This window comes from Arvicanthis niloticus, chromosome 7, assembly GCF_011762505.2.
Source record: "Arvicanthis niloticus isolate mArvNil1 chromosome 7, mArvNil1.pat.X, whole genome shotgun sequence".
Lineage (NCBI taxonomy): Eukaryota > Metazoa > Chordata > Mammalia > Rodentia > Muridae > Arvicanthis > Arvicanthis niloticus.
Window position 1 is genome coordinate 14,531,147 of NC_047664.1, and position 24,103 is coordinate 14,555,249.

The 24,103-nt window shown below is 38.8% G+C and overlaps 1 protein-coding gene across 3 annotated transcripts in view; it reads right to left on the bottom strand.

Annotated features, from left to right (window-relative positions):
* Pnpt1 (polyribonucleotide nucleotidyltransferase 1) overlaps positions 1–14,702 on the bottom strand; it is a 32,684-nt gene extending 17,982 nt beyond the window's left edge. For all 3 annotated transcript variants that reach the window (XM_034508724.2, XM_076937983.1, XM_034508723.2), the window contains exons 1-13: positions 14,504–14,702; positions 11,530–11,590; positions 10,736–10,810; positions 9,981–10,086; positions 9,046–9,095; positions 7,505–7,568; positions 7,359–7,406; positions 6,424–6,537; positions 6,089–6,275; positions 5,386–5,437; positions 4,675–4,732; positions 3,365–3,461; positions 2,913–3,015 (exon numbers count right to left, since the gene is read on the bottom strand). In XM_034508724.2, coding sequence (XP_034364615.1) covers positions 2,913–3,015; positions 3,365–3,461; positions 4,675–4,732; positions 5,386–5,437; positions 6,089–6,275; positions 6,424–6,537; positions 7,359–7,406; positions 7,505–7,568; positions 9,046–9,095; positions 9,981–10,086; positions 10,736–10,810; positions 11,530–11,590; positions 14,504–14,673 — 1,185 coding nt within the window. In that variant the 5' untranslated portion in view covers positions 14,674–14,702. The remainder of the gene's footprint in view (positions 1–2,912; positions 3,016–3,364; positions 3,462–4,674; positions 4,733–5,385; positions 5,438–6,088; positions 6,276–6,423; positions 6,538–7,358; positions 7,407–7,504; positions 7,569–9,045; positions 9,096–9,980; positions 10,087–10,735; positions 10,811–11,529; positions 11,591–14,503) is intronic.
* Between the last annotated feature and the right edge of the window lie 9,401 nt (positions 14,703–24,103).

Sequence of the window (24,103 nt, forward strand, 5' to 3'; positions counted from 1 at the left end):
CATATTCACATGGTCCTGTTAAGAGAATATGAAAAAGACTGGCATATTCCAAGAAAGAAGAATGAGGAAAAGTTGAAAAAATAATGGCTGAAAATTCTCAGGCTTAATGAAAAGACATATTTGTGATTCAAGTTTGAAATTCTAAATATGATATATTCCAAGAAAATCACCCTTTTCAGAGTTGTATGCTGAAATCCAAAGACATCTGACATCACTGGCATAAAAACAATAATATACAGGGAATGATTTAACGATTTGTTATCAGATAAAAAAATACCACATCATCTTTAAGTGCTCAAAAACAAACAACAAAAAACTTCCCAAAACCCTAAGAGAAACTGTCCCTTCAACACACACTATTTAGTCATTAAATTAAGCATAAATTGACCACACACTCCAGTTAAAAGGTAGAGACTGTGAGAAGAGGTGACAAAAATATCCTGACCATCTAATGATATATTTTTATTCTTCATTGAAAGGACACGAGGAAATGAGTCAATGGTGAGAGACACTATATTCACTGTAAGCATGATTTCAAATTGTTAAAATACCATTTCTTTCTCAAACAAATTTATTTAGTTCAGTGAAATTCCAACGAAGAACTGACATACATCTAACATTCAAATGAAGAGACCAATGTACCATGAAAAGCTAAAACAGATTTGTGGGTAAAGTTATGTAGATAGCAAAGATATACTTCATAGACATTAAGGTGCACCCTGAAGGTTTAGTGAAAATGATACTGGCCCAGAAAAAATGCACAAAACAATGAAGAGAGTATAGTTTAAAGATGTATTTATAAACTGTCAATTTAAGTTGTTATCAAAAATTAGTGGGAAAAATGATTAGTGAGAAAAATGATTAGTGAATTAGTTTCAATACACATCATATACAGGAATATGTTCCAAGATATATTAATTGTCCAAACTTAACAGTTAATACTAGAAAGCTAATAGAAGGAAAATGATAGGTACCTACCTTTCTGACTCTGGTAATAAGAACTAATGTTCAATTTTTTTTTTATTTTTTTATTTTTTTATTTTTGTTTTTCAAAACAGGGTTTCTCTGTATAGCCTTTGGCTGTCCTGGAACTCACTCTTTAGACCAGGCTAGCCTCGAACTCAGAAATCCACCTGCCTCTGCCTCCCAAGTGCTGGGATTAAAGGCGTGCACCACCACCGCCCGGCGACTGATGTTCAATAAAAAAAAAAAAATAAATAAACTAACCACATCAGAACTTTCTGACTCTGGTATAAGGACTGTTGCTCAATCAAAAAAAAAAAAAAAAAAAAAAAAAAAAAAAAAAAAAAAAAGCGAGATAGACTAACCACACCAGAGCTCAAGATTTCAGAGGCTAATATAATATAATACAGTTCAAATGCAGATAAAGATGAAGTCATGTGTATATACTAGGGTTTGTTATTGAAAGGGATTAATATCTAAGATTTCTAAAAAAAAAATATTGCAAAATAGCAGATATAGTATTGTAAGCAATGTTAAAAATGGAAAATTAAACACAAATGCTGATCAAGAAATCTGGACAGAGAGACAAAAATTGTCTTGAACTAGTGCGTCAAGTCACACAATTCTAGGTGAAATGACATACATGAAAATAAGGGTGTACAGCCCTTCCTAGCTGTGGTTCATACAGTGATCCCAGTAACTGGTTATTACATACGGAGATTCTCACTAGGAAGCAGGGAAATACAAGTAGAGCAACAAGCTACAACGTTGTACTTACTAGGTTAGAAAAATTAAGTAGTGATTAATGTAACAAAAAGAAAGTAGTGTTTAATGTAAGAAAAAGAGACATAAAGCACTATACTGTACACAAACAGTGGGTATCCATAGAGGTAAGTGAACAAATGGATACTGGAACCAACGTAAGTACCACAGAACAGGTATCTACATAAAGAAAAAGAGTATGACAAGTTTGCAGAAATGTAGAAAACAAACAAGGGTCATGAATGGATGAACAATGACAATACACCCTAAAAAAGGAGAATAAGTAATGGTGCTTTTAATATTAAAACAAAAATTAAAATACCCAACAGTCCTGGAAAATGAAATGAACTTATAGAAAGAAAAGCTGTTTCCTGGAGAGAGAAATATCAGGAAAAAGGAGCTACAAAGACATGAGGATACTTTTGGAGCTGACTATAGGTTTATTATCATGTTTGTGAGCTTTCTTTTTGTGGTACTGGATTGAACCTATGGCTTCTGACATGCTAGGAAAGTCCCTAGCACCGAGCTATATTCCTGTACCAATACGATGTTCTTTTAATTATGGCAAATGTTTTCCAGGTGTATAAATTTAAAGACATCAAATCGTACATCTTAGGAATCAGGTTAAACAGTGCACTCAAGCCAGTGAGGTAGGAGGAAAACAAGTGAGTCTAGCCTGGGCTTACGAGAGCTCCAGGGCAGCCTGAACGACATAGTGGGACTCCAAAAACAAAGCCACAAAAGCTACATACAAAAAATCCCACACATGTTAAAGTACATACTTTACTGCATTAAATTATGTCTTAACTGTATTTAAATTATATTAATAAACACAGTAAGGCTATGTATAGTGATGCATGCTGGTACTCTGGGCATTCAGAACTCAAAGGCAGGCAGCTCATGAGTTCCAGACCAGCTTGAGTTACATAGTGACACAACACATTAGTGATACCCTGTCTCAAAAAAAAAAAAAAAAAAGGGGTTGACACAACAGAATCACCAGAAACTTACAGGCCAGCTTTTCTGGCAGATATAGCTGTAAACAACAAGAGATTCACTGATTTCAAACACAGGAACACACACACACACACACACACACACACACACACACACACACACACACACACACACTTACAGCATTTGCAGAGCAGAACTGATTAAACAAAGAGCTTTTTAACATTCACTACCTGTGTTTGTCCTCTCTGAAACAGTGCTGATCCATGAAGTGTTCTAAACATATCTACCTCACAACTTATATTCCTAAGTGAAGTCAGATCTCGTCCATCACACCTGGAATAAAGCAATAAAGCCATATGTGAACTCAGAAAAATTAGATCTTGTTATCTTTACCATTAATTTTTAAACCCCAGCTGCCCACAGTAACTTGTTAGAATCTTAAAACACTAATATAAATACGTGGTTTCCACTCTCCGTCCCACTGAATCCATGTCTGGAGGTGTGTAATTTATACATCATGAGAGGCAGCCAGAGCCGCACAGTCCATATTCTTGCCAATAGATGCTCATTGATAAAACCACTCCCGACTCTTCAACTGAAGCTAGTGCCTTCCTTGAAGAAAGCTGCTACTTTCAGGGCATCTTGCAGATGCTTCAGTCCGACCACAGGAAGATATATTTACCTTTTGTATTCATTCAAAATAATGCTTCTGAAAACCTCCTTCGCAACAACGTTGAAGGATTCTATTATTTCAAATTGGTCAGCCTCTGGAAATTTTTCTATAGAAAAGAGGCAAATTAAAACAAAGGCTTTATCTTTTTGGAAGATAAGTTCTCCAGTGTTAGCAGCATCAAATCAAGTATTGTGGAGTTAAGCCAAAGGAGACAAACATTTAGTCCTCTGACAAAGCATATAAATCAAATGCTTTTAAGCCAGTTGTTAGAATTTGGCTTGTTTTTGTTTATTTAAAAAAATATATCAAACTCCAAGCTTGTTCAAAAAGTTCTTGGTAAAAGAGATAGAAAAAAAAAAAAAAAAACTAAGCTATTTTAGAGACAATTACAGGTAACGGCATTAAATGCAGCAAAAGAATTTTTATTTTAAAATCTTATAAACCTTCCCACAAGAGGGCACTTTGCTGTTGCTGGAAAATTAACAAGAACTTTAAGTCAAGCTTTCCTCATACTCAAGTTGTTACAAGAATGATACAAAGATACTCTGCTTAGCAATTGTGTGGAGCTACTCTGACAATCTACCCCTTGTAATTCCAGACATTGTTACTAACAACAATAGCATCATGCTGAATGATGACTGTGTGCCAGGCACAGATTATATGATTTACTAATTTAATCTCCAAAAGCCAGGAATTATTGGTATTATAATTATATATTATAATGATAGACTCAAGAATTTCTTGAAATGTTTTTTGTTTTTAGTACTGGAGATTGCACATAGTCTCATGCACGGGGGCAGACACTCTACCACTGAGCTATACCCTCAACCACTTCGATGTATGCTTGAGTTTTGAGACAGGGTCTCTCTACATAACCCTGGCGATCCTGGAATGTAGACTAGGCTGACACAGAAGTAATAGACCCGCCTGCCTCTGCCTCCTGGGTGTTGGAATTAAGTGTGTGTCACAATGCCTGGCTGCTTTTTCAGTTTTGACTCAAGAATTTTAAAGAGTATTTTTAGATTTTTCAAATGACAGGCTACAGGACTAGCACCATGAGATCCTGATGTAAATGAGAAAGAAACATTTTACATTCATTATTTTCTAGATGCCTACTCAAGCAAAGTGATAACTATACTTCTAGAAGATAATGTGACAGTCACCCCATGATCTAATGTAACATTTAAGATAAAACTGAGGAATTATGAGATAACTGAGTTTTTCAAGGTTTGAAACCAAATCTATGTTTTTTTTTTTTTTTTAAAAAAACAAAGCTATGTCTTTCTTTTAACATCTTTAAAAATGAAAATAGAATTTACCCTTTAGATGTTCCTCTGTATCTAATCTTATCTTATTAACAGCTTCATCCCTGGAAACCTAAAACAGCATTGACATTGGAGTATAAACATGACATTCACATTTCTGTTTTCTATGTTACATGATAACACACTGTAAAAAGAAAAAGCAATAACTTTCCTGAAAGATTAAAACCTGATTCAATTAATTCAAATATATATTTGCACATTTCCTTAAAGTGTATATTAACGAAAGAATAGCAAACAAGTAGGCTCTGACTTAGCTTTATAAAGAAAAGTCCAGTTGGAGGTAAGCGAGATTAGGGTTAACAAGAAGAAAGGTATTGGAAAGAAAGCAAGATACATATGGAAATGTGGGTGCGAGTTCTCAAAAGAGAACTGCTTTTTCAGTGCTTTGTTAGAGATTTATTTATTTCCTGCAGTGCTACCTCAGGGCCTCATGAATGCTGGAGCCAGATCCATGGAGCCAGATCCCCAGGTATGGCCAGAGACATTTATTTGTTTGTTTTTCACAGTGATATTTATCTTTATTTTTAAAATCTTTATTCTTTTATTTATCCCCTTCCCAGTGCCCCCCTCCATAAGTTCTTCACCCTATCCCCGCCAACCCCATCTCTCCTACCCCCAACTTGCCCACCCCCATGGAATAGCACAAAGAAAATTGTATGAGTTACCACAAAAGTAATCTTAAAACAAAGCCTAAGGTATACCTACTTTATCATGTTCATAATCTGTAAAAACTGCATAGAGTTTCTCCATGGCAATTCTATTAAGTATAAAATAAATGTTAGCAAAGCAGTATTTGAACTATGAAGGTTTTTTTTTTAACTGAAACATATTAAATAGCAGTGAACTACAAATTAAATAATAAGCACGTCACCAAAATCAAATGTTGTTGCATGTTCCTGCTAATGTGCTTAATATTACACAGAACAGATCTCTCTCCACCTTTCTGGCAAATCGTCAGCTCTCTGTTCCCCTTCCTCTTCACTGCTCATTTAATTCCAACTTAGATTCACTCATATTTACTCAGTGCCTCTGTTCTAAGCATTGCTAGGCACCATCTAAGCACTGGGTATAGGGTTGTTTCAAACCCATTTCTTTATGAGAAATCCAACAGTTTCCTAGATATTCAAATACCATGTTTTATTCTCTTTTCTCTGAACATGGAGAGATAAAGGATCTGATTTTTAAACAACAAACATCTCTTCATTTAAGATGTAAACGTTTATCTTGGACTGGGTTTATGCTGTGATCTGCCTTCACCTTCCTTTACGTATCAGATAGATAGCTACGGTAATGACTTAAAGCAGGAAAGTGCTGCAGGTGTAGCAATACCAAGTGCATTGCCTTAGAGGAACTGGAACCCAGTGACTATGGAACCAGTGACTACGCCCATCTGTACAGGTGTTCTTACGTATGCACGTATTTCACAATCTCCGCAGAAGGAGTGAATATCTTCTGGGGTGTCCTCTTGGCAACACCGATTTCTTTTACCAACTGCTGGATGCCCTGAATTATCTGCTGTGTATACTTCACCCCAACTTTGATTGCATGGCAAAAATCCTGTTGTAGAATGTTTTCTGCAGAGGCTTCCAACATAACTAGTTAGAGAAAGTAAGAGGAAGGTTATCGTTTTAGAACCTTTCACCAATATAGTATTTTTTAAATGAAAAACAAAGACACAAATAACAAAAGAAGAAAGTACAATTTGCAAGTAAAATCCAGAATGAATATATTTAAATTATTTACCAATTTGGCTTTTAGGTGCTCCTGCAACTACTAAATTTAAAGTGCTAGAAGACATTTCTTTCCTTGTTGGGTTAACGACACATTCTCCATCGATCATTCCTATTCGTACTGCTCCTAAAACACATTAAAATGTTGGCAGCCGTTTAAAACTTGCAGCATTCACAGTATTTATTATTCTAACACTCGTTTCAAATCACTGTCTTTCTAACAAAAGAATGAAGTTTCTACTTCTCCCATGTTTAAGGTCCAGCAAATACCCTCTCCCGCCCTACTTTGTGGGCTCATTGGGATGCTCTGAATCACTCAGGGCAACCACTTGCACACCTGTTTGATTATGCTCTTGCTCTCCTCTATATCCAGACTATTCTGTCCCAAGCACATGCTTGCATCCCTCCTACTAACGTTCCACTTACACACTGGCTACTCTGAGAAGCCCTACCTGACAACCTGCCCTTCTGCATCTTCATTTTCTAAGCTCCTTGTCTATATCATTATGATAGTATTGTTTGTAAATAAATACTATCTCTTTCCCTTATCCATGCTAAAAGCAAGAGCCTCTCTAATCTTTCTATTGCCAGTACTCAGATGGCCTTTTCCCTCAGTGCTTAACCCAACTGGCAGCACTTCATAATTATAAACGTCAATCATTTGCAGACTATATGGTTGCGACTTACAAGAGGTATAAGCTACAAACATGTTTATCTTGAAAGAGTATGTACTCTGGTAATTCCCTGCTGTAAAGAGTGAAAAGATACAACTGGAGCAAGAAATCTAGAGCTATAAAATAAATGGCATTATAACAGGGTTATTGGTAACAAAACCCAAAGCAAGGATGAAATGCCTGAAAGAAATGTTACAAGTAATAAATCAGTACCAATAACATGTTCATTGATACTGAAAGAACAATACTTTCATACTATCACACTTTAACTTACCAACAGGTCCATTCCAAGGGATATCTGATAAGGAGAGGGCTACAGAAGCTTTAAAAAGGAGAAAAATAAAAAAAAAACTGAAATTACAATATTTCATTGGTTTAAACAAATTCAGCAGTGATCACTCTTGTTGGTGTTAGACTTACCACCATTAACTGCTAGGACATCAGGGTCATTGATGCCATCGACTGCTAGCAGATTGCAGAGAACCTGGCAATAAAGGAAACAAATTTGACATTTAGACAACAACAACCAAAGGCCCTTGATGTTGCAAGATTATAATTTAAATTGGCAACTTGGCTTAAAATATTATACCTATATGCTAATATACAAATCCCTTGGCGATGGCTATCATTTAACTAAATCCTTGACACTAGGCATTTAAAACTTCAGTTTCCTCCTCCCTCCCCACTTTTTTAAAATTTTTAAAGGATATATGGTATGTGTGGCTACCAGGCATTGTTGAACCCAGGGCTTTTACTATCAAGCTACAGCCCCAGTTCTGTTTCTTCACCTTTAGAGAGAAAAAATATAGCATCTTCCTAAGGGGCTTACATGAGAACTAAAACGCAGTATGCTACAAAACTCCTATAAATGTCAGCTATGTTTTTGTATTATTATCAGTTCACATTGCAAAGATATACCTATGCTAAATTCTTAAAGAACAATTTCCTTGAGGCTCTGATATCCTCTCAAAGGTATACTTACTTAATGCAGTTAAGTAAAATGATTACGTAAGTATGTCTAACTAAAGCATATGATCACCACAGAAGTTACAAGGCCTAGAAATAAACATGTTATAAAAATGAGTTGTGACAAGCTGGTCATGATGGCTCACTGCTGTAATCTCAGCACTTGGAAGCAAAGGCAAACAGACTGCCACATGTCTGAAGCTAGCCGAGGGTAGGCATAGAGTTCAAAGCCAGCCTGAACTATAGAGATTTAGATCTTGTTTACCAAATCAAAACTATTAGTTATGTTAATTGTCTTCGTGGGCTATAAACTTTACCTACAAAGCCCAGACACCTAATCTGGCTATTATGACTATCACACCAACCATCTTTTATGTACACTCATTTATTTCTTAAAGCTATTGAAGTATATCTATCTATTTATTTTTATTTATTTTATCTATCTATCTATCTATCTATCTATCTATCTATCTATCTGGTTTTTCTTTTTCTTTCTTTTTGTTTTGTTTTGTTTTTTCGAGACAGGGTTTTTCTGTGTAGCCCTGGCTGTCCTGGAACTCACTCTGTGGACCAGGCTGGCCTCGAACTTTTGGTTTTTCGAGACAGGGTTTCTCTGTGTAGCCCTGGCTATCCTGGAACTCACTCTGTAGACCAGGCTGGCCTTGAACTCAGAAATCCGCCTGCCTCTGCCTCCCAAGTGCTGGGATTAAAGGCGTGCGCTACCACCACCCGGCTATCTATCTATTTATTTCTTTTAGGTTTACATTCAAACTTCCTAGAGAGTTCCCAACAGTCACTTACTCCTATTCATAATTCAGGTGTCAGCTCGAAATGATACTTATCACATGGTTTTTCAAAGTACTGCCTTTCAAAATGACTTAAAATAGAATGCGTAAGACAATCAGAATTCTTTATAAAGCTTTCTCTAGAAAGAATTATACAACTTAAATAACTTAAAAAATATAATATCTGGTAACAAACAAAGGAGCATTTACCTGGGTATCATAAAAATAGCCAGCTGGAAAGAGAGGTCGAATTGAACGATCTGTCAAAAACAAGACCAAGATATTAAATGGCCCTGGCAGAGCCACTTTAGAACAAAAACTATTGAAACAGTAAGATAGCTGTTGAATATGTCACAGACACTAACAATAAGACCAGGTGTTAAAAAAGGCATTGATAAACATCAATACTTTCATTAATATAGACCATTACCTAAAACAAAGTCAAGGAAAAGAGACTGAGGACCAATAGCAGACACAAAGAACATATTTCTTTGGTTTACTGTGACTGAGGAATGCATGTAAATATATATAAGCTAGCAATTGTTGGATAAACAAAGCTATAAACTACAAATGATTTCACATTTGCATGCAGATGTCAAAGATTTGGAAGATTGGCTGGTAGTACTATATAACTCTGGGTTTCTTCACCACCCCTACCCCCCACCCTCCTCCTCTTCCTCCTCATCTTTCTCCTCCACATGTGCCTCTTCTTTCACAAAAAACAAAAAAACCCCAAAAACCAAAACCAAACCAAACCAAACCAAAATAACATAGAAGATGATAGATATACTTCAATAGCTGATGAATACAATGCTTTTAGGAGTTACTAAGTTGAACATAAAAATGAAAAACCACAAAGAATAAACAATAGAACAGGCAGAGGCATGGGATTCACACATTCAATAGATTCATTTAGCGGTGTTTACTGACTGCCTCTTCACTAGGCTATACTAGGTATTGGGATTTGGCAGTGAAAAAACAAATTTTTCCCTCTCACAAAGCATACAACTGAGTGAAGGAATAGACAGTAAATAGTATCTGGTAACAGTCATGCAATGAAAGGTAGCTGAGCAGACTGCAGAACAGAGAGAAGTGAGGTGAGCACTGCACAGTGGGGAAAGGGAGCACCTCTGCTAAGAGCTTACCTATTACTCGACTTGTAAGAATCTCTTTGTCAGAAGAGCCAATCTCTCTTCTAAGGTAGTTTGTGGGGATTCTACCTGCTGCAGCGGCCTTCTGTCTGTAGTCCACCTGAAGTAGCAAAAAGGAACTCAGGTTAACACAATTCCCTTTTTAAGTAACAAAGTATATACCAAGAACTACTATATAAGTATTAAGTTTCCTCAGGTTGCTAACAACATATTCAAAACTACAAGTAGATAATAAAACCCTCACAGAAAGAAAAGTATATACAGTACTTCGACCAACTAATCAAAAAAAAGCCCTTCACTTAACAGTCAGATGCCTGCCTAGTCTCACGACTTTCTACAGTGGCTTACCTTACCCAAGTCAAATAGTGCCCTTTCCCCTGCTTTCTTTGCATCAACTCTGTGAGACATAATTGCCTTCTGCTTATCATATTAGAAAGACACAAAAATCCTAATGACTTCTTAACATATAGTTGTAGGTCCAAACTGGAAGAAAGCCCACAAAAACAATGAATTAATTGCTTCCTTAACAGCAAAGTACTCCTGCACTCCACTGTCCTCGTCGAGCTGGATGTTCTGAAGTAAGCTCACTCTTAGCAAGCACGTCATTCTCTTAGTCAACAGGCAGCCTCAACATCTAAAAGCCGTCCTTTCTCAGACAGTTTAATTTTAACTTCAGACACTTGAACAGGGTAGTGCAAATTCTACATGTATACTAGTCTAGAGGCTCATTTAAATAAGCAAATACTTACCACCAGTGGCATGAACTGGGAAGGTGAAGGTTTTGTTTTGCTGACTGCTGTGACCATTACTGCAGTATCACCTGACTTGATTGAACATATAAAAAAAATACTAGTAAATTTCCTTGAACTCAGACGTTAATATGTAAACAGTGATTGAATGAATCCCCACTCCAAATAAATTCAATGAACGATATCTCTCTGTCTCTGTCTCTTTCTCTCTCAATAATGTCTCATGTATCCCTGGTTGGCCTGGAGTTCACTATGTTGAACTCAAACTCAGAAGTCTACTTACTTTTAGCAATAGAGGTCCAGGACACTGGGTTTAAATGCTTGCACAAAGCCTGGCTCCACAAAAGATCTCTTATTTCACGTGACCACAACTAGTCCAATCATGATCCTTTCTATCTGACCACGGTCAGTATTAGAATATTCACTGATGTTTTCACTGAAGAAATGTCTAGCAGCTTAGTCACATCAATGAACTGAATCATATTTTTAATGTTTAAGAAGAAATTTAGACTATAAAGAAAAATTTCCAAGAATTACAATGAAAAGAATAATGAAAACATTTTTTCTAGAAAAGCATAACAGATTTTATTAACAGACTACAATACCACTCACAGTCTGGAAGAGAACTTAAGGGTCATTTAATATACGCAACACTGACTTGGATGGTCTAGCATGGTTCTGACACTAGAAATACCCTTAATAGTGTCTGACCTAGTTCCCGATACCACAATGATGACTTATGATGCTACAAAGACACCCGGTCACCATGGTTAAAGCAAACACTGGTTTCCTACCTGTACCACAGCACAGCCATCAGCAAATCTTGCCAGTTTCCCAGAGGATATTTCTAATTTTCTGTTTAAAAAGAAAAATTTAATACAAAATGATACCAGTACAGGTCTTTGCTAAGAAAAAATAATTGGAGAAAAATAAGAAAGGAATGAAAGGCTCCCAATCATCAGGGGTTAAAAAGCACAAGTAAGTAGGAGTTGTGACCATCAAAAGCACAGGAGATTCAAGTGCAGCTTACAGACGATGGGAACCACAGTAAAGGATGTGTCTGGAGCAGGGACACACGCTGGGGAGAGAACGGGGTCCTAACTACTCACTCCTCCCTTTGTCGGCTGTGTAAGCCTAACACACAAACTCTTCTCTTCCCTGTTAAAATAATTGTAAAATTCCTCTATCACTTCCCGGAAAAAATACAAACTTGATTGTTGACTACAAAGACTTTCATATTCTGATATATAACAGTGTTTTGTATACTAAGTTAAAAATAATAAAGACTATCTTCTAGTAAATAACATTTTGAATGCTTAAAAGCTTAATAACAATAAAGACTTTCATGCTCAACAGTGGTGTCAAGACAATTTAATGGTGGAAAAAAACCCCAGTCTTTTTCAGTCAAAGGTATCGAGATGGCCACATACTCCATACAAAAATAAAAACTCAAAATAGATACTATTCCTTTTAGAGCAAAGGGAAAAAAAATGAAAACTCTTGGGGGCAAATCTCCATAAATTCAGACTAGAAAATGTCTTTTTAGATATGACATTAAAAGGTCAAATACAGAGGCAAGATGTATGTCATGCAAGTGTACACCAGCTGCTGTCTGGAACTACCCACAAAGCATGGATGTATAAATACCTAAGTTCTAAAAGTAAAAAGGTATGACCTATAAACCCATCAAATATACTGGGAACATATATGTGAACATATGGAGATATTAAAAGGGTAGAAGAACTTATCAAACACAGCCAACCAATAAATGGAATGACACCCTCACCTGGACCCCATAGAAGGACATCTAGCAGCACCAATAGTGAGGAAGCCCTTGATCACTTGCTGTTTTTCAAAGGACTGATCGGCAGACTAACCCTAAGGCTTTAGCTGAATTTGGTCCTTCTTGTTTGGCATGGGCCCCTCAAATTGTTGTAGGTCTTCATTCTCATATGTCCATCCATCTGGACCCAGTTCTGACCTTCAACTCTTCAGCTCGGCTCCACCCTCTGGCTTGGCCCTATGGGCCTCCGGCAGCTCTCCAAATGGGACCACTAGCAGTAGTCCCTCGCCTATAGTCCAGGAAGTCTTTTCAATTCCTTGAACTATGTGGCATCTTTATTTCTGCAGTCACTGTTTACACTTACAGACATAGGCATTTATAGAAATATGCACAGACATTTATAGAAATACATAGGCATTATTACTGTGCAATGTACCCTTCCCCCCACCATGAGCAGGCCTGAGAGACCTTGTTTACAACAAGGTCAAGTGATAGGATCTAAGTGGAGTTACCCACCTTGGCTGCCCAGAACACAGAAGCAGAACTGCCCCTGGGCTTGCCTTGAGACATCTCCGGCAGTGACCTGGAACCGACTATGGATTATCCCACCCATCTGAAACCAGGAGGGGTTGTGGGTTGGGTCTTCCCCTTTAAATTGAGAGCTGAACATTAAAGCTTGGGGCCTTGATCAGAGAACTTTGTCTTGGCCTCATCTCTTCTCGCCCTCCTTCCCCCTTCAATTCCCAGCCCCCCTTTCAGGTGTACCCAGTTGACTTGTGGCCTCGGGCGGCTACAGCGCAACGTAAAATGTGTAACTGGAGAGTTGGTATTAGTTAGTAACTGATGGTGGCATAAAAGAAACCATGAGTCTCAACAGCCAGCTTATATCGAAGGAAATTGGATCTACCTCGAAAATTGCAATAACAGAACTGATATAGTGTGTGAATCTATTGTTATTCAATGAATTCTGATAATGCAGAAAGGCAGAAAGATTTTGGGGGGAAGGGGGTACATGTAATTTTGATTGTTCCAAGAAAGCTATTAAATTTATGGTGTTTTGTTGTTGTTGTTCATTTTGCCTCATAACAATTTATTTTTCAATATTATATTGTATAAAATACCTCCAAATACATAGAGGACCCATCCTGCATAGGTAGCCTCTGGGGTTTGGAAGTGGGCACTTGGGAATAAGTGGAAGAGTTCTGAAGTTTCCATATGCCAAACCATGTGACTGAATACCTACCTACTCTATGAACGTAAGACTGATACAATGAGCAGGCGGAACGCAGTGATGGGAAGAGTAAACAGATGCCAAGGGAGGAGATGGGGCAGCCGTCTGCCACACAGCCTGCCACACAAAGTAGAGCTTGGGGGGGGGGGAGAAAGGGTTTTTTTTTTTTTGTTTTTAATTGTTATTTAAAATATTCATTCTCCTCCCCTCTCCCCGCCCGCTGTGTGTCTTGTTAACTGAGGAATTTACCTTTTTGACCTTTTGTTTGATGGTATCTGTACCTTCACTAAAGGTTTAATCGGACTATGTGCATTTTATAACTAGCATTCAACAAAACGACAGGGTCAACTCCAGTTCACACTGGCCTCGGTTCTAGCTCTCAGTGGAGCTGGGGCACAGGCTGACAACGCATTACCTAGAGATGGTAGTGGTACGTTTCCTACTAGAGAGCTCGAAGTCTCGGAAAATACAGAGAAAGGACGTCAGGAGCACAGGAAGAATTGGACTCAGGAAGTTCACTGCAGGCTTAGGAGGAAGATGAAGAGGCAAATGGCAGCGGCCAGCGTGAAAAAGAGTGGGGGAGGCCCAGGGAGACAGACTTTAAATCCGGAAAAGGAAATCTCGACCTTAGGTTTGGAGTAGAGAGGTTAAAAGAGACGCAGGCTGCTGGATTCCTACCCTGGGGGATTTGGCTACCAGGGCAGGCTGGACAAGACACCGCGTGAGAACTCACCGAACTCACACGGTTCCTCACCTGTGTCCCAGGTCCACAGTCACCGCCCTGGACCCGGTGCCACTCCACAGCGCTCGCACCTGCAAATAGCTGAGTGCCCGATCCCGCCCGGGCCGGCCGAGGGGGCGGAGGGGGCCGCAGCCCAGCGGTCGGAGCCATAGGTTCAAGCAGCACTGCCTGCAGGCCGCCATGACACCAGCGCGTGGACGACCCGGGCAGCGCCTCATTGGCCAGCCCGCCTGTGGGCGGAGCCGGACGCGGTTTCGTTTCTTTGGGACCTGGAAACTGCCGGGAAAGCAATTCTTGCCGGCTTCCTACGTAGATGCGAGAGAGGGTCAAATCACCAGAATGCGTTTTCAGTCAGCTTTCCCCCCGCCCCCTGCCCTTAGCAGTGAAAAATAAATACTCCCTTAAAAATGTTGTATAGACTTAAAGAAATCCCTTTAAGTAATACTCCCCACTCTGTGTGTGTGTGTGTGTGTGTGTGTGTGATCACGGTTTAAAAGAAAATCTTAGAACAACGTGCTTAATAAATGCATGCAACACTAAATAAATACTGAACAACCCATGATTATTTGGTTCTTACCTAAAGATCTAGGTTTGCGTCTATGGAAGGGTATGGGAAGAGTTCTCCCTGGCACCCAGTGGCAGCCACCTGTATTCAGAGGTTGAGAATGAATCCATGAGTCATCCTGGCTTGTTAGACTTTCCTGAGGGCTCCCAGGTTCAGCAAGAGACCCTACCTTCAAAAATAAGTGGAACGGGCAAGCAAGACACCTTACTTCAAGCTCTGGCTTCCACATGTTCCTACCGTGTACACACGCGCGCGCACGCACTCACGCACACACACATCCATTCTCCTGCACACATGTGTATCCACACACATGCAAACTTGCATATACTTAGACACAAACATAAGCAAAGCAAAGCAAAACAAATTAAAACAACAAAAAACAAGAAAAACTTCTTTTTTTTGAGAACCCCTTGAGTAATTTACCATTCATTCAGTTGTAAATGTTGGAGAGGTATATTAAAATGGGATGGAGTCTATGCTCCCTAATGTCAGTCTAAAATAATTAGAATAGTAATTTTGAGTCATAAACTCAAAAGTAAATAAAAGCATTGAAGTCTGAGCTTCCCCTCCCCATAGTATGTGTATGTGAGTCGGTTTTAGGTTAGCATAGAGACAGAAATTAAACTGCATCAAAATAATACTATTGCAAAATGAAGTATAATTTGGTTTAAAATTATATTCATTTATTTTAATTTTTAATTTTTCCTATTTTTGAGATAGATAGCTGTCCAAACACTGCTAGAATAATGAGTCTACATCTTGTTACACATTTGCAGACACTTAACTAACTTTGTAAATACAAGTGTCATCATAAACTCACACATACAAGAGTTTTCTTCAGTAAGAATACAGCCTGCTTGACTTTAAGAAACACTGCTTTGGGGCCTGCAAGATGGCACATCCTTTGTCACCAAGTCTGATGATCTGCTCTTGGCCCTTAGAACCCATATGATAGAAGAGGAAAACCAACTCCAACTGGTTGAAGTCTGATCTCCACAGAGACTGTGTGAACATTTAAATAAAATTTTAAAAAAGAAAGAAACATTGCTTTATAGCCAGGCAGTGCTTTCTTCATCACAAATACAATGTGTCTTCATTCTGATTAAATGTCAGTAGCTTCTCAATTTTTAAACAATTTGCTGTAACTGTTTTGTTAAAATCAGTTTATAATAAAACTGTTTCTCATGGTTTATAAACATTTTGTTTTCTACTTGGTTTCTATGAACTTTAATTTACCAATACACTTAACTCTACCCCTGCCCCCCTTTTATACTCTGAATAAACTGAACATACTCTCTGGCAATGTGCCAATTTTTTTCATGCCTCTGTATCTTTGCATGTCTGTTTGTATGTTTAGCACATGCACCCTCTCATGTGTCAGTTTGGAGACCTCAGCACTTAATAAGATCCCTCTCCTTTCCCCAGGCAGATGTATAAGAATAATCTATGCCTGACATTCTAGTTTATTCATTTATTTGCGGAAACATTGATTATGAATGTGGGGGTAGCTATTGTGTAGTTTAACTACAACAAATGCTGGTTATGACACCAAATTTCCTGGTTTAGAATTTTACCATGGTCAGCTTTTAAACCCTGTGATTTAGGCAAGCTGCTTTCTATATTTCTTTCTGTATAGTAGGAGTGATGAAGCCTACGTCTTAGGGTTGTTGCAGATCTGAATGCAATCATTCTTACAGAACTAAAGTCCTCCCTCTCACACAGAAGGGCTGCAGCATTTATTGAATAGCTGCAGTATTTGTTGGCTTGCGTACTAACAGAGGAGGAGGGGAGAAGGAATGAATAATGAAGAGGGAGAGTGAGAAGGGAGGAAGGAGAGGAAAGAATAGAGAGAGAGGGAGAATGGGGAGGGGAAGGAGAAGAGAGGGAAGGAGAAGACTGAGAGTGAGAGGAGCAGGAGAGAAGGAAAGAGGGTGACTGGGGGACTGTATTTAGCATTTGAATACATAGCAGCACCAGATCCACCCTCAACATTTTCCCTTTTTTCTAAATAAAAAGTTCTTTCTCTTACAATAATAAATGACACACAGTAAGAAAAATTATGAAATAATTGTGAAAACTATTAAGTAAGATTTACATTAACAAAGTCTAGTCTGTCTGTATTTGGCAACTTTGGTTAAAGTATTCTATTATCTATTTTATTACAATGAATTCAGAGTTTTGTACCTAAGTCATTTTTTATAATAACTTGCATTGCTAACCTAACATATTTTCTTAGACCTAAAAACATCTTCTTAAATGCTAAACAACTTAAGCTTAATTGTGAGACTATAACTATGTAGTCTTCAACTCCATCATAGATCTGAGAAGGAATAAATATTACCTGTGTATGCAGTAAGTGCAGGGAAACAGCTTCCAAAACTATAGACACGACAGAGAAAGTTTGCTGCCTGAACAGTCCCTCAGAATTTTTCTAAAACATTGGAGATTCAGCCTTCTGGCCCAGAATATTTGACATACTTTTCTGTGGAGCAGCAATTATGAAGGGCTAGCCTATCTTGTCCTTACAAAGCTTGGCAATCAATTTCCCTGTGTCTATGTTTATCCATTTCAGACAGCATTCTGTCAATAGTTGAAGCAAGGGCAGTTTTTGCCCAGTGGCATTTGAAGCAAACTCCATAAGGAGGTTTTTCTGACGCTCATCATCTTCTTTGAAGTAGAAGTGGGGATACTACCAAGAGCAGATCTGTCTCTATGTCCAAAAAAATAAAAAGGCTTAAATTGATCAAACAACTTTAAATGTCATATTCTATAAGTCTCTGAGGTGTTTGAGGACCATCTATTTATAGTATATGTTAATAGGCAAACTTTGTTTCTAGATATTTGCTATCTATTCAACCTTGGAAACAATTTTGTGATAAACTAGTCTACTGTCTAATATGACCGTAAGTTTCATTGCCTATTACTTTGTATTACTTAATTATTCTGAACAACTTGTAACAGCAGCTTTTTAAAGGACTAGAACTTACAATACATTACTAAGAACCATCTAGATACAATATCTCAAGAGTTGAAAACATGTATACATAGTATGTTGTAATAAAAGTAACATTAATTTTTGTATCAATATACAAAGATCTATACCAATGTAACAAAATGTAACCTTAATATGTATCAATCTATAAAGACCTATAACAATGTAACATTATTGGCTATAAAATGTTTTTTGACTTAAGAATAGATTCAATAATCTACCCCTTTTTAAAATAAAATTGCTATAATAGTCCTTCCTATATTCTCCCCTTTTCTTTTTAACCCTTCTTTTTACCTAAGAAGCAAAGGATAGAGAAACGAAAAATAGAGAAATCTCTCATGAAATATGGTATTTTTCTGGACGCTGTCTTGTGATGTTTTGCTAGAGTGAAGACTTGAGAGGGTGCATGATATTTAGAAAGAATATACATATAACCAGTCAGCTCCTGGTCTCTCTTAGAGGGATTTAGCCTTCTGTCAGGCTAATGTGTCTCTGCCTGAATCTCTTAACCACTTTATTTTAACCAATAGCTTTAAATGGGGAGTAAGGACTGCACAGCATTACTTAGTGTATTTGAGGATCTGCTCTTTGGAGGTAACCAGATCTTGGGGGCTAGTACTTAGCATTTGAATAGTACCAAACCAACCCCAACACGAGTACCATATCCACACCATTTCTACCCCTCCAACTCCTCTGTCCCCTCTCCCTCTTAAATTATTGACCTCTTCTTTATTATTGCTAAACATAAATATATGTATATGTGTGTGTGTACATCATACATACATACATACATACATACATATGCAACCTGTTTAGTTCATTAGTGTTGTTATGTTTATGTGCTTTAGGGCTGGCCACTTGGGATTGGATAACCTGAAAGGGGTCTTATCTCTGTAGGAGAGTGAATCCCTCTCTTCAGTAGCCACTGATTGTCTATAAGAGAGCTTTAATTCTTCATGGTGTGGCAATGGCTACATTTCTCTGTCCCCTGCAGCTCTTGCTAGGTGGTCCTATTTGCTTGCCTCACTTCTCCAATTATTCTACTGTTTCTTGCTATTACAGTTCTATGGAGAGGCACTTGAGTGCTAGTAAACTTCTCTGTGTCTGTGAACCCTGAAATTCTATCGTTCAAGTAACTGGCTTAGATAACTGATAGATTGTAAGCCATTTCTTTTATCTTTTGTAGGCCAGGAGTATAAGATCTTGACAATATCTTCACATGGGATGGAGGAGAAGCTAATGGGTTCATGGAACTGTTCAGATTGTCCACCTTTATCAATGCTGCTCAAAGATTAGAATGACCCTTCCAGATCAAATGTGGATCAATCAGAAGCCAGGGCTCTCACACAATTTAAGGCCTCTTGCCTCTTAGTTCAGTGTGTCTCCCCCGAACTCCCCAGAGGCTGTTGGCCACTAGGCTGAGGGGAGAAAGGGACCAGAGGCAGAGATCAGGATTCAGAGGGCCATGAGTAGGGGCAGAATGATCTTCAGAGACCTATGTAGTCAGATGAATCTGCTTTATTGTTTTAGGGATAGGGTACATAGGGTTTTTTTTTTTTTTTTTTTTTCAAGTATAGATGGGTAAAGAGTGCTAACTGGTCATGGCATCAAGTGAGCAAGAAGGACTGATTGGTTATATTATAGCACTTAACTATCATGCAGGTGGCAATCCAGGGTGGGACATGTGTACTGAGTTATGCATCCTTGCAGAGAGCTCTGTGCAAAGTCACATTTCAGACAAGGCAAGTTAAGGCCACCTACCTCTGTTCGGGAACACTCTCCAGACAGACAGAAACAGTGAAGCCCCACTGAGAAAAGGAGTTCTTTGGTTTGTGCTGAGCTCAGAAAGCCATCAGATCATGGGTGACTGCCTCCTTAATAGCAAGGTTTTCTACAGATCAGAGATGTAATGTTATTTTTTCCATGTTTTCAATAGGAGTAGTCTTCCTGCTTTATAAGTTTTACAGTTGTTTTAGAATTAGAATACAGGAGAAAGAAGCAGTTGAGAGAGGAAAGTGGTGTGTGTGTGTGTGTGTGTGTGTGTATTCATGTGCATGGCATGTATTCGTGTGCATGCATATGTGTGTGCAGGTGGATGAGCATGCAGAAGCCAGAGGAAGATGTTGGACATTCTGCTCTATTACTGCTCACCTTATTTCCTGGATAAATCTCACCAAACCTCACTATCTTGGCTATGCTGGCTGGCCCTTGAATTCCTAGTATCTGCGTGTCTCTGCCTCACAACACTGGGGTTATAGGTACAATCTTCCATGATCATGTTTACATGGGTGCTGGATATTCAAATTCAAGTTTTCATCCTTGTGCAGAAAGCACTGTTACTCAGTGAGCCAGCTCTTAATAGGGTTTTTATTTGACTAATACTGGCTAGTTTTCATGTTTGTCATTAAAGTAGACTTGCAAAAGTTAGCTGTGCCAATGAGGAGTTGTCTTTTGGGATTACAAGCAGTCTCCTAATGTGAGCACTGTCTGGATGTTCTTTTGTGATCTTCACAGCCTCTGATCCTCATGGTTTGTTTTACTGTTTCACACTGCTGAGATCCTCTTGCTTTAACTCTTAGCTACCAAAAGCCTGCCCCAGTGACATTTCTCCAACGATACTACATCTACTCCAGCAAGGCAATACCTCCTAACAGTGCTAGTTCCTATGAACCTATGGGGCCATATTCATTAAAGCTACCTACCACAAGTAGTTTCTATTGTTTCTATTTTAATCTCTCTCTCTCTCTCTCTCTCTCTCTCTCTCTCTCTTTCTCCCTCTCTCTCTCTCTCTGCATACACGAACATGCACATGACATGGCACATGTTTGGAGGTTGGAAGACAACTTGCAGGAGTCAGCTGTCTCCTTCCATAATGTGGGTTCCAGGAGTCAGGCACTCGGGAAGCCAGCCTTGGTGGCAAAGCCATCTCACTGGCCCAGCAGTATCTATTCTTTAATGTACCTGCTATGACATCGTTGAAGTATCAAGACAGACTGTTATCCAGTTTGGTTTACATGTCTAAGAGGATGTGAAAATGTTTGTTATTTACACAGTAAGGTTTTCGGGGACAACAGGACAGACTTTCAAAACCTGATATGAAATAGTTTAAAAGGAGAAATGAGATTGGTCTGCAATTTTTATTATGAATTTAGGTAAGGGCTTATGTAAGAGTCCTATGCATGCATGAGCAGAAATTCTGTGATGCCCACAGATGCCAAAGGAAGGAGGATGTGAACTTTCATATCAGCATGCCCAAATTCAGGGGAAAGGGAAGAGGGAGTAATGAAATTTATAGATAACCAGCAACCCAAACTGTGCAGGTGATACTCACTTGTCATCTTAGTACCCACAAGACCGAGGCAGGAGGATTTATGCAAGTCTGAGTCCAGAATGGGATACACAGGGTGTTCCAAGCCAGACCAGCTCACTGAGAAAAGGCCATTTCACCACCAACAGAAGCATTCAGCAATCAAATATCAAAATGGACTTAAACTTTATGATAGGGTCTCCTAGCACTAGGGGTATACACCAGCTTTCTGCGACCTCTTTTCCTGGGATGGCTCCTGTCTCATGACAACGGAAGACTACTCGGTGGCTTAATAACTAAATGAGTGAATTTAGGGAGGAAGACACTGGTATCTTCCTCATCCTTTGCCATCGGTTGCCTTGGGTTCCCACTATCAAACAATAATATTCTCATTTAGCTGGCATGGGTGCTAAGCATTTATTAAGGAGTCCTTGTACTACTTTATATTTTATAGAATGTTGGGAGCAATATTTTAATCTGCTACCTGCGGCTGTGATAAAACACCATGATCAACAGCCACTGGAAAGGAACTGATTTGTTTCATCTATGTTTCTAGGTCACATTCCTTCATCAAGGAAAGTCAGGGCAGGAACTTAAGGCAGGATCTTGAAGCAGAAACCACAGAGGAGGAGAAGCACTGTTCTTTCTTTCCCTCTCCCCCTTCTCTGGTGTGTGTGTGTGTGTGTGTGTGTGTGTGTGTGTGTGTGTGTGCGTGCGCTTTCTTATACCACAAGCCACAGTATGAAATACCTGCAGGAGACTGGGTTCTCTTACATCAATCAAGAAAGAGCCCTAAAAGCCAATCTGATAGATGTGATTCCTTCAGATTCTGGGATCCTGTCATGTTGATAGCTGAAGTTGACTAGAAGTAGTGGTCAATAATTGTTTTCATTTTGGAGGCTTTGCATTCTTATATCTTGGTAAAACCCCTCATTTAATAATCTGTTTCACACCTAAGAGGTGGGAGAGAATGTGAGATTTATCATAGATGCAGATGAACTTGAAGGTTTCACTCTTGGTGACATTTAAAACAAGGACAGTGGCTCAGAGTAAGAGAGAGGGGAGGAGGTATGTAACACTTAGAAAGAATGTGATTTTAGAGGCTGGAAGAATGAGTCTACTGGAGAAACCGTACTATCATCAGACAGTAGCATTGCTGTGTGCCTTTTGAGGTTCTTCTAAAAGCTTTTGAGGGAAGCAGACATACTTGATTGGGAGAATTTTTACTTGCTCATTTATCTCTTTGATGAAGCCATAGTAACAATGAATAGTAGAGGACTCATGTAGGTTGAGAATATTATGGGGAACAAAGGACTGAATTGCCCCTTGTGCCTGTGAATTCAGTTTGAAGCCTTAGCTCCAAGTGTGACTAAATTCAGGAGTGGGTTAAGTGAGAGCCTAATGGTGGTAAACTTAGTGTCCTTACAAGAGGAGATACAGCTTCAAATACAAAACAACCAAGTGTTTCAGATGTGATTTTGTGGTAGCGATTCTTTAGGGGAGCCAGTCTGACTCTCTTAGAGATCTGAGGCAACACAAGTTCCTTGGTGCTACTGGGCATTTCTGGTGCTGATGCAGGAACCATAGAGCTCCAAGGCAGAGCAGAATGTTCCCAGTGTGCAGCCCATCTCAACAATGCTCTCCATCTTCAGGAAACAGCTGACAGAGTGCAGCCTTGCCCTCAGTGTTAAGCAAACTCTTGACCTTGTATGTACTTGAAGTCTAGTGGTTGAGATCAGTAACTCACATATGGAGAATCTGATAAAATTTGACATAATATTCCCCAGAGAGAGTGAGTTCATTACAGGCTCTCGCATATGGGATCTGAAAAGATGCTGTATTCTCAAAGGGAGGAGAGACTACACCCCAAAACAAAAAACATCATCTCCAAAACTATGTAAGTATCTGGAATCATTTCAAAAGTGTATAACAATCACAAATAACCCAGGGAAGTGTGCACATATGCAACAATGTGAATTGCATGGCATTTCATAAAGATTATGCACACAACAGGCACTTTGTTGTATTATCCAGAATAGTGATATGTGCCCAGAACAACCAAGAGAGAGAACTTCTCTGGTTTAGATGTTGTGTGTTTCTTAAAGTCTCATGCATTGAGGCTTAGCCCTCAGGCTGGCAGTATTGGGAGATGGTTTGGAGCCCTTAAGCCATAGGTAGTGACAGGTCTTAAGCTCAGCTGGGGATGTGCTTTGGGGAGGGACTGTAGGACTCTAGCTTCTCTTTGCGTTTCTGTTGTGAGATGTGCTCATTCTCACATGTATCCTACCGTGACATAATGTAGATAAGAAGGGCTTTTCCTGGAACCAAGCCATTGTCAGTGTGATGCCCCTGAGCTTGAAAAACTGTGAGTCTATTAATCCAGTTTTCTTTATAGGGCTACCTCGCCTCAGGTGTATCATTATGGTAATGAAGACGGATTAATACAAGTTTGTTCACCTTCACGTCAGTGGAAAGGAAACATTTATCTAAAATTGTGCTTCCTTGTTTTATTTTACATTCTTAATTTAAAATAAAAAGGGGAACAGAAACAGCTTTTCCTTATTGTAATTGATTCGTTAAGAAAGCTATGATTAGATACTTCTGCTGGTCTGCAGTTTCCATTTAGAGGGAAGCCCTTTACAGTGGCTAGGACTACTTCCTTATTGTAAATAGTCACCCAGCCTTTCTTGTTTAGATAGAAAGCATAGCCTCTGTGTCTTCCCCAAGAACCAAACAAACTGCAGTTTG